Source organism: Mangifera indica, chromosome 18, assembly GCF_011075055.1.
Source record: "Mangifera indica cultivar Alphonso chromosome 18, CATAS_Mindica_2.1, whole genome shotgun sequence".
NCBI lineage: Eukaryota > Viridiplantae > Streptophyta > Magnoliopsida > Sapindales > Anacardiaceae > Mangifera > Mangifera indica.
Genome location: NC_058154.1, coordinates 6,979,419 through 6,993,576, shown reverse-complemented (window position 1 = coordinate 6,993,576; position 14,158 = coordinate 6,979,419). Strand labels below are relative to the sequence as shown.

General features: G+C 32.6%; 2 protein-coding genes across 2 annotated transcripts; one reads left to right on the top strand and one right to left on the bottom strand.

Moving 5' to 3' along the window:
* The first annotated feature begins 6,090 nt into the window (after positions 1-6,090).
* Positions 6,091-8,176, top strand: LOC123202030 (rhodanese-like domain-containing protein 14, chloroplastic). The gene is made up of 6 exons (XM_044617746.1): positions 6,091-6,423; positions 6,585-6,631; positions 7,087-7,179; positions 7,337-7,475; positions 7,565-7,667; positions 7,826-8,176. Exons 1-6 carry the CDS (start codon positions 6,204-6,206, stop codon positions 7,938-7,940), a joined length of 717 nt encoding a protein of 238 aa, XP_044473681.1. The 5' UTR covers positions 6,091-6,203; the 3' UTR covers positions 7,941-8,176.
* An 806-nt stretch (positions 8,177-8,982) lies between these two features.
* Positions 8,983-13,489, bottom strand: LOC123202029 (vacuolar protein sorting-associated protein 26A). The gene is made up of 12 exons (XM_044617744.1): positions 13,326-13,489; positions 13,102-13,156; positions 12,943-13,017; positions 12,614-12,688; positions 12,429-12,501; positions 12,005-12,049; positions 11,610-11,721; positions 11,091-11,157; positions 10,589-10,633; positions 10,282-10,337; positions 9,858-10,033; positions 8,983-9,612 (listed from the first exon to the last, which is right to left on the bottom strand). Exons 2-12 carry the CDS (start codon positions 13,102-13,104, stop codon positions 9,434-9,436), a joined length of 906 nt encoding a protein of 301 aa, XP_044473679.1. The 5' UTR covers positions 13,105-13,156; positions 13,326-13,489; the 3' UTR covers positions 8,983-9,433.
* Between the last annotated feature and the right edge of the window lie 669 nt (positions 13,490-14,158).

Genomic DNA, 14,158 nt, shown 5'->3' with positions numbered 1-14,158 from the left:
GGACAATCTCTTTCCCTTTTCTAGATTTTTGCCATTTTCGCTTATAGCCAAAAAACTTCTTAAAACTGTACTTAGTAACATATGCATGAGCACCTAGTCCAATAGCCTCTAGGTACTTAACTTATAGCTCAAGGTGTCGAGCAATGTCATCAAAAGTTCTAATGTTGTCATTGTGAGTCCTATTGACTTTCGTATGTTCCCAACTATCAGACAAAGATCGTATAACAACCTAAACTTATTGTTCATCAGTTAGGTCATGCCCAACTTTCTTCAGCTTAGTTATCATGTTTGACATTTCCTTTAGATGTTGCTTCATTGCCTTATTAGGAACTTTCTTGTATGTATTGAACTTAATGGTCAACTGCCTAAGTTTGGAAACAATAGTTCCTCCAAACTTCTCCATCAATGCCACCTACATGACATTTGCAATTTTAAATCACTTATACTAATAAGAAATCATTCATTGAGCTGATAAGGATTCCTTTAATAGTTAAATCTTTCTTTTTCCAAGCATTTTAAGCGTCTATGTCACACTTATGTTGGGCATTGTTAGGGTTTTGCCCCTCAACCAGTTGGGGCTCTTCCATAACCTGATTAACAACCTTTAAGGCCTCTTGTTCATCCAGGATATAATACATTCTCGTTTCTCATGTCTTATAATTGTCCCCATTTAGTCTTTTTCCCTTATTCAAATCGACAATAATATTTTTCAAAGCCATTATCTATATAACTACAAAGATACGCCAACACAACATCAATAATGAGATATATACACATTTTATTATCACAATTGCATATTAAAATTAAAAATATTTCACATAAGATACAAAGTTGAAAGTTCACTATGTTCTCAATCATCGTCTATGACACAAATGTTCAATATTTTAAAATTAATCTAGTTATGCCGACGTATATTCTAGATGAGAATTATTAAATTCTATTAATATCAGAATTCCCATAAATAGTTAAAAAAACAATTATTGAATCAACATATGGTTCAATATATTCATAATTCAAAATAAAGTTCTTTATAATAGCATTACTAAAATAAAAAAATATTTATGCAATTCAAAACATTTCAATGACTAGGACCAAGTTCTGAACAATTCTTGGCTTGAGATTTGTATGATTTAAAATAGAGCATCTTAGTAATCAACCGCTCTTCATATTTATAGAGAGTCGATCTCTATCAGTCGGACTAACAGAAGACATTTTCTCTATCCCTTATTTATAGAGAGTCAATCTCTATTAGTTGGACTGACAGAAGACATTTTCTCTATCCCTAACTATATTAAGAGTTACTTTATCCATGATAAAGTTCTTACATTGTTTGCGATAGCTAACATGCCTCGCACTCCACTGATTTGGGAAAATGGAAAGAGTTATGGATTTTCTTATGTTTATTACAATTCTCTATTCTTTAGTGAGTTGTAATTCATCCACATTGCTAATAATTCTTGAATTTCTTGTCCTAGACAAGATTAAGGATTATAGGATTCTAATGATTCGACAATGATATTAACAATCCATATATCCTCTCCATTTCGATTAATTTTATGCCTTTATCTTTTAAATCACAACATCTCTCATTCATGACACCAAGGCGTTGGAGGAGATTGTGCTTTGGACTCATCTCATAGTTCATTTAGTGGTCCTTATTCAACATGTTCACCCTATATATACCAACACATGGACCATAGTAAATTACACATGTATAACTATATAAACGACATATGTTCATATGTTTAGCAATGTATAATTCAAAACCATGATCTGAAAACACCTAAAGTGTTAGATTTATACAAAAACAAGTTTGTGCATGTTCTTATATAGAATACGACCGATGGAATTCGAATCTACATAATAGTGCGAGTTTATACAAGCTGCCATGTGTTGATAGAAACCCGACATAAGCTCTCACATGCTAGAAAAATTCATCATGAACTATCATGCATCAGAGAAAGGTTTTTATATGCTATCACGTGCCGGTGCTAGACTTTTTCCCATGGCAGTCAAACTTTGACCATTGATTAGTCAAACATTAACTATTGATCAGTCAAATGTTGAACGTTAGTGGTCATCTGACCCATGGGTTGAGACACGAGTCTAGTCAACTAGTTTGAACAGGTAGGTTCACCCATTGATCGATAGGTTTTGACTAACGAGTCTAGAAGTTGGGTTTTTCTAACCTAATTGCAACCTGAGTCACAGTAAGAACTCTAGAATTTTGCTAGTGAAATTGGCCATCTTACAACAACGATTGACAACAATTTGATAGGGCTTTTGAAGCCTTTGATGTAAAGTTTCATATTGATGCAATTTTCGGTGAAAAAGTTATCGGAATCCTACAAATTTAAAGCACGAATGTCATGGTTTTTTAAGTGAAAAATAGGCACTAAAAATTGATGATTTGATGCGATTTCAATGCAATATTTTATCACTAAATATGCATATCACATATAGAAATCACCCTAGCATGATTCTAGGCAACTATTATGTACAATTACATCAAATTCATCAACAAATTGATAATAGGTCCATACGAATTTATAAAAATTGGTCACTATTCATAGCAATTTAATTTTCCAAAAACATGTTTGCGTCACCAATATCATAATCAACTATATAACATGGCTCTAATACCAATAAAAATAGAAATTAAATAAGTCAGGACCATAAAAATTTCATACCTAGATTCAATGTGTACTTTCTCTGATGATGTTTGATGACCCACCTGTTGCGATTATTAATCCACAACACAATTTGCCCTTATTGTTCTTTTTGTATTCTATGATCTTGCTTTTTGATTATTTTTAGAGAAAAAGAAGTAAAGAGTGTTCCAGAGTTCCACTTTAGAAGTTACATAACTTCTATTTTTAATATTAAGCGACAATTGAGAATTTAAAATTTTGAAATCCCAACTGTTATTAACTTCTAAAACTATAAGGGTGGAAAGGTAATTTTCTTTGTTGGGGTTAATTAGACATTTCAACCCTAACAGATTGTCTCTACCTATCATGGGTGGACTGGATCCTATAGAATCATTGACGTGTGTCGAATGGCTTTGATACCATGAATGTTGGATTGATTTTGGAAGAAGCTTTGTAGAACCAAGATTCAAGATTCAAGATTCACAACAAAGCAAGAAAAGAAAAAAAGAGAGAAAAATACTGTTGTTGATATTTTCACTTTATTTAGTTTGATTAATTGACTTATGAGTTGAGTTTACATCAAATCTTATACAAGATTCCATTACAAGTGTGCATAAAATTGAAACTAAGCTCACATGCCTTAAGTGACAATTACTTTTCTAGCCATTGCATTAAGCTATTATACTAACATTAATAGGCACAACACTTTTATCCACATACCAGTTCCATGATCTTGGGTGTGGAAAGGAAAAGGCAAACTAAAAATACAAGTTTTGATAAGGAGATAAAGTAGAAAATGAGTTTTGATAACGGATAGAGCACAAACACCTTTTTCAATGACAAACTTAAAAAGAAAAAACATCACTTGAAAATTTTGATTCTTAATTGTAAGGGTTGATGCTTTTGATCCAATCCATATGATGATACAAGTTCATTAATATAGATCATATTCGTAATTTTTTGTGGCATTCTTTGTCCATAAAACATATTAATTTATGTCTAGACAAATGTTCTAAGAATAGTTAAACTATAACGAGGGGATCAGTGCAGGACACATGATCATAAGAACCCTGTATGCATAATAGGTGGTTATTTTTAAAACATTTGTAACTCTGATATTACTATGACCAATGGCACAGGTAATAATATTAGAGTTACTATAATGTTGAACGATCTCATCGAAAGATGATAACAGTTCTCATAAGTCAAAATTGTTTGTTAACAACTTGGTGTAATAAATGAGTACACATTGCAGACATGTTCATCGGATTGCCCACCAAAAAGATTTCATATGCATGGTTACTCTAGTATCTATAAAATATATCTTCTTAGTGAACAAAGGTATATGTGATCCTTAGATTTGAGGTCATTAGATAGTTTTATGTAAGAATTAGTATGGTTTGACACTGACTCAAAGTAGTCCAATTAGAGGACTAACAAAATATGGTGATTAGCCATACTAGGATATGTACAAAAGCTATGGTAGATCAACAAAAGATTCATTACTCCCAAACACAAGAGATGATATCTCAATTATGACCTCTTGACAGATGACAATGACCAATTAAGCCTATGGCCATAATGGGATTTAGACAATGTTTGATCAAATATTTTTTCAATTGTTGATAAAAGTCAATCTATGTAACTCAAGAATTCCTAAGGGAGATATTTTATCTATACCTCAGTCTCGAAAAGATATTATATGACAAAAGGATCAAATTGTACGAGTAATCATTCACTAATAGGTTAAAAAATCATATGTTAACACTTCACTAATCAAGTGGCCATAATGGCTTGCTAAAGGCCACTCTTGGTTTGTGCTCGAATGGATGTCATGTCATAAGCTCAACACGAATCTAATCACTATCGATTTAGTGAAAAGTTTATAGGTCATAGACAAAAAAGAGTTGATTGATCTCTAGAAGCTTAGGATTTTTTTAGTTGAAATTGATTTAGATTCTAGATTATGGGTTTCAAGTTTCAGAAAGGTCTTTAAACCCGAAAAGTATATTTTATAATACCTAGACACTAAAGTAAAATAATTCTTAGTGGTAAGTGTATATGAGACAGTATAAAGTTGGATTTATCCAATTGAATAAATTCAAGTTCACTTTATCATTCTATATGGGTCATGAGTTTAAAATAAAATAATAAAATAAAAACCACCCCATGAATTTCATGTGAAATTTACGGGTGAGTGGGCCTTGCATGTGCATATAAATATGCGCACATTTTCTCATGAAAAGAGAGAGACACACATCATGTGTGCTTAAAATAAAACCCGCCTAAGATGAGAATAGTATTGTCATGACTATTCATCAAAAGATCACAAACCATCCTCAAGTTATAGAAAACTTTGAGCATGTTTTTAGCCTCCATTCTTGTTTATGTTTCGTATAGACATCGAGATTCAGGCCTATATTTAGTTCGACTTCATAACCTGACACTTTCAATGAAAGTCAAAAGAGTCGTTCATGTAAGTATATTTAATAAACACTCTTTGATTATAAATAATATGTTTATGAATTAATTATCTTACGAAGATGATCTAAAAAAGATTTTTACAATATGATTATTTATTATTCAATTTTTAATTCTTATTCTATTGTTGGAAGACCACAGATTCCCTATATTAACATCATGATTTAATAAAAGTCATGAATAATTTGTGGATCCTCTAGTACCTAGCTTTAATCCTTATTTGTATAAATTAATCCATTTTCGGCTCATAGTCATTTCAATTTGGCTCATTTGCTCGTTTGTCAGGAGCAGTGATTGTATTTCTAAAAATAAAGATAACAATTTATCCATTGTTGTTTCATTGGTATTTTTGTCATCGCACTAATACACTTTACACATCACTTGTTAAATTAAACTAGGAAACTTTTATGAATATATTAAGGATAATAGACAAATTGTTATTTTATAATAACTCAAATTCAAATTTTGGTTTGTATTTGGTTTAAATTCAAATTGAGTCGGCTCAGAGTATATCCAACCTTATATGAAATGGTCATTTGGGTTTGTGCAATGTAGATAAACCCACCTTAAATTTGAAAAAAAATTTTTATATGAAATAAGTTAACATAACATAAGTATCATTGGGTCCAAATTAAAATATTCAGTTTAAATTAAGTCAAATTCATATAGAAGTTTTAATTCAATAACTCAATTTAAATCTTCTTTTGATAATATTATTAATTTCATTGATAATTTTATTTATTTCGTTACTACTACCATTCACTTCATCAGCGACCTTCAAATAACATTTTCAATCAATTTAAACATTCATAGGCTCGAATCAATGTATGTTCGAGTTCAGCTACAGTTAAATTCAGCCTTGAACACGTGCAAGGAGAGGATGATTGGGACCAGACAAATCTACTTGGGAACAAACTTTGCGTAATATGAACCACAAGTTTGGATTTTCAGACAGATTAGAAGAACCCACATAATTATTGCCCAACAACTCCGAAATCACTCTAAAATATCACAACAGAACTACATGATACTGGATATAATTCTATATTAACCAGTCTCTTCTAGTTAGCAATGGCTGCTCTTAATGCAATAAGCCATCACTTTGCTCCATTTTCTTTATATCCCAATTACCATTCACCATTGATATTTGCTTCAAAATCTAATCAAGACTCTGTGTGTTGCTTGGCAATAAGATCAGTTACATATTCTTCAACGAAAAGATTATCTTCACATTCTTTTCCAAGGGGCTTCAAAATCCAAAGCGCAGCTACAAAACCTGCAAAATCACCCGGTAATACTTAAAATCATTACTTAAATAAGATTTCCCCATTTCCATTTTCTAGGTAAAACATTAATTACTGATGCAGAAAACCGGTAAATTTATGTATGGCATGCTTATAGTCTAGCCTAACCCAGACTTGGTTTTTATATTGTCTTCTTTGGAGGGATCAGCTGAAGAAGATTGGAAGACTAAGAGAGAGCTTCTGTTAAAGAAAAGGGTATGCCTCTCTATACCCAAGACATGCATAATGAATTTGAAAATCACAACAGAATATTGATACTGCAGACATGAATTTCAATCGAATATTTCATTATAATACATACCCACCTCAAATAGTTGGACTCAGGACGTGTTCCTCTTGATTTGTTACCCTATTTGAGATGGATCCTGAATCCCACAATTTAAAATTGGTAAGAGATCAATCAACAAAATCTGATATGTTGAAAAATCTGAGGAAAACACTTGACTCGCTACGAAATAGTATGAGAATTCAAAGCAACAAAGATTAAGAATGATAGCATTGACAATAAAAGAGAGAGTTATGAGAAGAGTTAAGTCATTCATAGAGATTAGAGAGAATATCGTGTAGCAAAAGAAAGCATATCATTGATGCTGAAGATTAGTTAAACGGCAGAATTAGATAAAAGATTTTGATAATTTTCTTCTCTGCAGGTAAGGAGTGTTGATGTGAAGGAAGCATTGAGACTACAGAAAGAAAATAACTTCGTGATTCTTGATGTACGACCTGAAGCAGAATTTAAAGAGGTTAGTCTGCTCATTATACCTAAATAAGCAACAAAGAACTCAAATGAACCTAATGCATTCCTCAGTTTTTGGTGTCTCCCAATAATTTGCTAGAAATGAACTCTTTTTCATCACAAAAAATACGGATTGAGATTTTGAGTGATGTTTTATGGTTCAGGCTCATCCTCCTGGTGCTATCAATGTGCAAATATATAGGCTTATAAAGGAGTGGACAGCATGGGACATTGCTAGACGTGCTGCATTTGCTTTTTTTGGCATCTTTGCTGGCACTGAAGAGAACCCAGAGTTTTTGCAGAGTATGACAGAATCCCAATTATATTTATATTTTATTGAATCATTTTTTGATAGTATTCATGTGTTTTCAACTAAATCATTTTTTTGATAGTTGTGGATTCAAAATTTGGTAAAGATGCAAAAATAATAGTGGCTTGCTCAGCAGGGGGTACAATGAAGCCATCACAAAATCTCCCTGAAGGCCAGCAATCAAGGTTTATGTCTCTCTTGAGTTTCTCTCACTAAATAAAGTTATCTTGTAGATAAATAACCAATTAGTCTAAGATTAGAGCATTAATAGATTATGACTATAAGATTAGTAGTGTTTTTGTGCATCGGAAAACATCAATGCTTACTTTAGTTATCACTGCAGATCACTGATAGCAGCCTACTTGCTAGTCCTGAATGGTTACACAAATGTCTTCCATTTAGAAGGGGGTCTTTCTGCCTGGTTTAAAGAGGGATTACCAGCAGCTTCTGAAGAGTGAAGTCGCAGTATTTTTAAAACTGTTGCTTCTGGGGAAGCTCAAGTTTTGCCCTTAATGCCAATGGTTGTATTTGTATGACTGACACCACTTTTGTCCATCGATTCAGAATGTTGATTGTATCAAGATTGGGTTGTCATTTTGTAAGGCTTAATTCATCAGTACTCTATTGTGCTTCAAATTTTAGTTTATGATTGTAAAAATTGATTTTGAATCAGTAAAAGAGAGAATTTTCTTAATCAAGTCATCAGGTGACATCTTGCCCAGCAAATAAAAGAAATATCGCATCAAATGATGTGTTTAATATCGTTTGGAATCATATGCACCATCTATCAAATATAACGAGATAATCATAGTACTGTTTTCAGAAAATTTACCAGACACGATCTGATACATCCTGGAAAAAAATATCAATTCTAGCATTTGCTTATCAAGTTCGTTAGATAAATTGAAATACAATGAATATCAAGTTCTGTAAGCAAATTAGTAGCCCTCCAATACATAAATGTAAGATTGACTTGAAAATATCAGCAAGCTTTATAAATTGCACCCAGAGGCCATTTTTGCCAGTCTGGTGTCTTAATGGGATAATCATCAGTTTCTTATCATCATAATTGATCAGAAACTGTTGCCAGGAATTGATGGGATATATTTCATAACAGAAACAAGTGATTTTTCTATTATAACAGAGTGAAGGGCATTCAATTTCCTGAGAGAAATGAAGTTTTTTATAGTATAAGAAGACAGGACAGTTCATGAGATAGTAGATCTAAAGTGCAAGTAAATATAAATTTCATGGAATCCAATCCCACCTTGCCCACAAACTTTTACATCCGTTACAGCAGGTTACTGAAAAGCACCAAGCATGATCAAAGAAAAGACAGATTATTTAAGCATATTATCATAAAATTTTGAACAAGAAATACAATGCCGCGCAAAACACACGTAATTATTCTTGCAATGGATGATTAATATCTGGTACCAAAACCAAAAAAAAAAAAGAAAACCCAAAACACAAAACAGGAAAAAAAAAAAAAGAAAGAAAGAAAGAAAGGAAGAAGGATCCTCTACAATAATATAAAATTATCGCCATGCTCCAGACAACTGCAAAAAGAGAAAACATAGTAGCACTGAACAAATGAACAGGACTGTAAAGTGATCATGGCATTCTAGGGGAGAACCACGACTCTGTAGTCTTAAGAATGCAGGATAATGTTGCAATGATAAGTGACAATATCAAATATCAAAAGAGGGACCACTGATAAGCCCATGGAAACAGCAATATAGAATTCTCCCCCCATACCACCTTAGCCATGAAAATAACAGGAAATATGGGAAAAAAAACCAACCAAGCAAGTATACAAGCCATTGTATGAATGGCGATCCTCGTTCCAGCAATTGTGTCCTACACTTCCAAGATTTACAAGGTTTTAAGCAGTTAATCTTCTATTCTCTTCTCACAAGGATGAAATGCCAATTTCATCTACAACAATTAATTAGGAAGTTTCTTGTAGCCGGTAAATTGTAATTTCTTGCTGCTTAAAATACCGACGGTCCTCCTCATCAACTAGAACAAGGTTCAAGTAATACTTCACGCTGAATTTGTTGTTAATATTGCGATGAGTTGGTGTCAGCTCATAAGGGCTAAGAAATAGTCTGATTGGAATTGATTCACCTGTAAAGCAAGAATGGATTTATAGCAAATGCATCCATTGGCAATTGAAATCAATGATGTGTCACATTTGGAATGCAGGCAATTAAGTTATCACAGCTAAATTCAGTGTTTACCAGAGCATCCTTAGAAACTATGTTTTTAAGTCACATTATATAGACTATTAGTATGGTAGAAGATGCCATTTCTGATGAATCTGTTAGTACTACATTCCTATGAATTCAAAAGAAACTTAAAAATCTCCATACCTCTAACAGGAGCCCCATCCATCAACTCAAATTTAGCTAGTGTCTCAGTTTCAACATGTGTATTGGCCCCTGAACCAGTTGATTCTCTGCGCCTAATCTCAAGATCCATATTCTTAATTTTAATCCTTACAAGAAGAAAATATATCTTTCCAATGATAACGTCTTTCAAATGATACCTGTAAAACCCAAAATCCAATAAGGAATAACAACAAAGTCAGGCTACAATGGGAAAAGGATGGATTGTGACATGATTAAACAACCACAGATGCCAAAACATAATTCTACAAACAGGAAAAAAAATCTGAAATTTTCTGATCATAGCTATTGTATAATGTAAGTCTGACTACTGATTGATACCAGAAAGAGAGCAAGACAGTCAAGAAAAGGCTAAACAAACCCTAGTCAAAAGACATGGCCAACTTACTTGCTTTTATTGTATTCAAACTCAATGTGTAGGCAATCTTCAATTCCAACTTCCATCTGCAGAAAGAATTAAAATGTAGGTAAGGCTGTAAAGAGACATCAATAAGATCAAAACCTAAAATGAAAATAATATTAAAATTTTAAAATCAGATTAAATCATAGGGTAAAAAGAAGCTGAAGTTTTAGAGCTTTGTTTATTACTAAACCTCAAAAAAGCATACCACAAACAACAGAAAGGGAGAGTTGAGATAGCAATGCAATTTCACATAAAGTAATTGTCATAATAATACTAAATTTCAGCAATTTACCTTGATGCTATTGTTAATTGGTGGAGCTGGGGTATAGTTACGAACCTGGTGCATCACAAAGACATCAAGAAAAATATAGATGCTTCATTAGCAGTGTAGAAACTACTGTACAAGAAAAGAGCATGATTTGTCAGGCATTATTATCTTCCAACAATTATTGCACCCTGAATTAAGATTTTATGCATATATCAATAAATCAATGAAATAATTTTCTTCAAGTAGAATTACTCTACTTTCCATCTATTCAAAAAATTTTCTCCCCACTAATAAAAAGAACTGAAATGATATGTTATATTTCTTACCCATCACAACCAATCAGATTGTAGTGTTATATCAACTACCTCATCAACTCAGATGAAAGTATTAACTCATACGATTAATATTTTCTAGTCATTCTTTTTGCATAATATAACAAAGCCATTTAGTGCTCAGAAAAAATTAACAACGATCAGCAATCATAAACACTAACACGGATCAGAGAGAGAACAACAAAAAGTATTACCACAAAATCTTGGTATTCAACTATGCTTCCACCATAACCACGGCTGACAGTCACTTTCAAAACATACCTACAAAGGCAAAAAAATTAGAATTGTAACATGCGTTTTCAACTATAACATCACATTCAAAATCTTCATGCTACTAAGCGTTCTCAATAATAATGAAGTATTCTAACTTTTACCTGATCATCCTTATTCATACTATGAAGTAAAGAGGGGAAAAAAAAAGAGTATGCCTAAACTGCCACCTTTCACAGGCCAACTCACATGTCAACATTCAAGTAATATAATGAGTCACACTGACAGTAGGCCTAGTGTAACACTGAATGTAATATAATTAGGCACACATTTCTTCATATGTAATTCTAATGTATGGGCTTTAATGGTAGCACGTGAATTAGAAATGGATTGAATTGTTCAACAATTTATTACCAGCAAATAAAATCATTGTTCAATTGAACTGAAAGGATACAAAAACAAAGGTTTCCCTTGAAATCTCTTAAGATTGGTAGACAGCAAACCTGAGCCTCACATTGACCCCATTGTATGTCTCATATGGCATTTCAACTGTAGAAAACTCAAAGGGATATGTTTTTCTTTCATATATTTCTCCAGGGACATCCAATTCACGTACTGCAAACAAAAAATAAATATAAAGGCCAGAATAAGCACAATTGATTATTTATTAAAAGCAGTAAGGGCTTCATATTTGTTTAGATGTTCAAGATAAGAACAAAAGGATAAATATAACCGTATGTGTACCAAAAAAATAAAAAAGAAAAAGTTCATTTTTCTGCTATCCCTATCACAAAGTAATATAAACAATAAGCCAAAATATATTGCTCCGCCGAAAAATTGCAACCATGAGAATAATTCATTACAGAAGCAAATAAATGAAAAGCAAGTGTTTACTTACCAAGGGAAGTGAAATCATAGAAGTTGCCTCTGTCAAAATACATCTCTGCAAAGTCATGAAATTTAAAATTTTATGAACTGCATTCAACGTATAAGAAGGACATCATATGCAGAAGGAAAATGAACCACAACTACAAAACATGTAAATAACAAACTGCAGATATTTGAAATAAGTTAACAAATGAATTAGGCATCTCCATCACCATCCATTACCAGAATACATCCCAGTGAAATCAGCTATTGAAGAAAGGCTAGGAGAAGTACTAATATTATGAGCAACTAGAAAAGACTGTAGATAGATACTTCATAAAACAAGAAAATGTTCTATAAAGAAGAGGCATGGAGAAGAATTAATAATAATAGAATATAATTCCCTTCAACTGAAAATGTACCACAATGAACAGTTTCAGGGAACAATAACTCACCTATCTGACCAAGCAGCTCAATTTTCACACCATTGTGTTCAACCTTCTTCCCTTGAGCTGGTTCTATTGAAACCTAGACATGAAATCAAAGAAATCTTTTAATCGTCAAATGTTACAAATACCAAACATTATAAGATGTGTATGCTATAACTCCCAGCATCAAACTACACTATCACATTCAGTACCTTCCCAGAAATATTTTCTTGACTTTGGAAAAGTGGAACCATTACAGTTTGACCATTTTCTTTCTTCAATGGAACCTGCAAAAATTAGGCATAACAAAAGCTCATTACTGCCAGAGTGTAAACAAAACGATAAATCAATATCAATGCAGTGTTATAAGTGCAGCATTCAGAGTAAGTAACAGCACAAAATCACGACAACACTTCACTAGCTACATAAAAATAAAAAAAATCACAACTAAATAGTGAAAATACTTAGACTTCAATGCCAGCATTGCAGTGAATAATCTTTATCTCAACTAAATTTATATAAAACAAAACTAACAAGTTACCTGCTTGCGAGTCTTTCCATCAGTAAACGTAATTGAAATATTACACGCTGGTTTGAAAGCTCCAATAAGGTAATTCTGAAAATTTTCAACTGTCAATAATAAACTATAACAAAAACAAAGCCAATAATATAGAGTGCAGCGAGAGTCACGAGACCTTACCATGGCTGTTTACAATTCACTACAAATTACAAAACCAACAGGAATTGAAGACCACCTGAACAACAAAGAATTTAGTTTCCAATTTGAAAAAAAAAATGAAGAAGAATTCCAATCAATTAACTTAATCAATCCTCTGATCCAACTAACTTGCATTGGTTAAAACCCTAAAAAAGAAAATATGAATCATTGACTGAGATCAAGTGAAAATTAAGAAATACGCGTACCTCGGAGTGTCGCTCAATAAGTGATGGCAAGAAACGAAACCCTAGCACGCCTGAGAGTGGAGATTTGGATTCAGAAGCTATGAGTTCCTCGATGTGAAATTTGATAGTTGGTGTAGGAATCAACATTAAAACGAAGAGCACCTCGCAGTCACGTGCATTGCACGTTATATACGGACAAATTGGTATTTGAAAATAGACGAATGTAGTTAGAAGTCAAGAAGCCTTTTAGAACTTTTTCAATAAAAAACCGCAACCCAATTTTTTTGTTAAATCACAAATACCAACCATAACTGCTTAGTAAATATGCATTTTATATCCGTATAATTTGGATCTGCCATATTAAAGCATTTAGAGCATGGTAGTTTGTCTTTTTGGACCCAAATGTATTAAACATATATCTTATACACCGTGTTACACATATTAAACGGTTGTTTTATACTTTTTTCTTTTATTAATTTATTTTAACAGAGCACAAAATGACATCATTTTGGTGTTCAAGCCAAAAGTGTGAAAGTGTCCTTGTATTTTAATTAATTCTAGCTCTCTCTATATAACATCATGTGGTTGGAGGAGAGGAGTTAAACATTTCTCTTCTCTTGCATAATCAATTGACAATTGCAACACTAATTGCTACATCCAAAATCCTAAACAGTATGTCATTCTCTTGTGAATCCAGTTGATACCGATCCACAGTTCTTGGTAGGTGACTGGTCCATTCTTTTATGACCGTCCTCCATTGTTTGTTTGAAAGTTTTAGAAGAGTTTCTTCCACCAATTAGCCCCTCCATTGCTTACCAACTTGTGTAGCCTATAGCATTTATAATTGGTGTTGG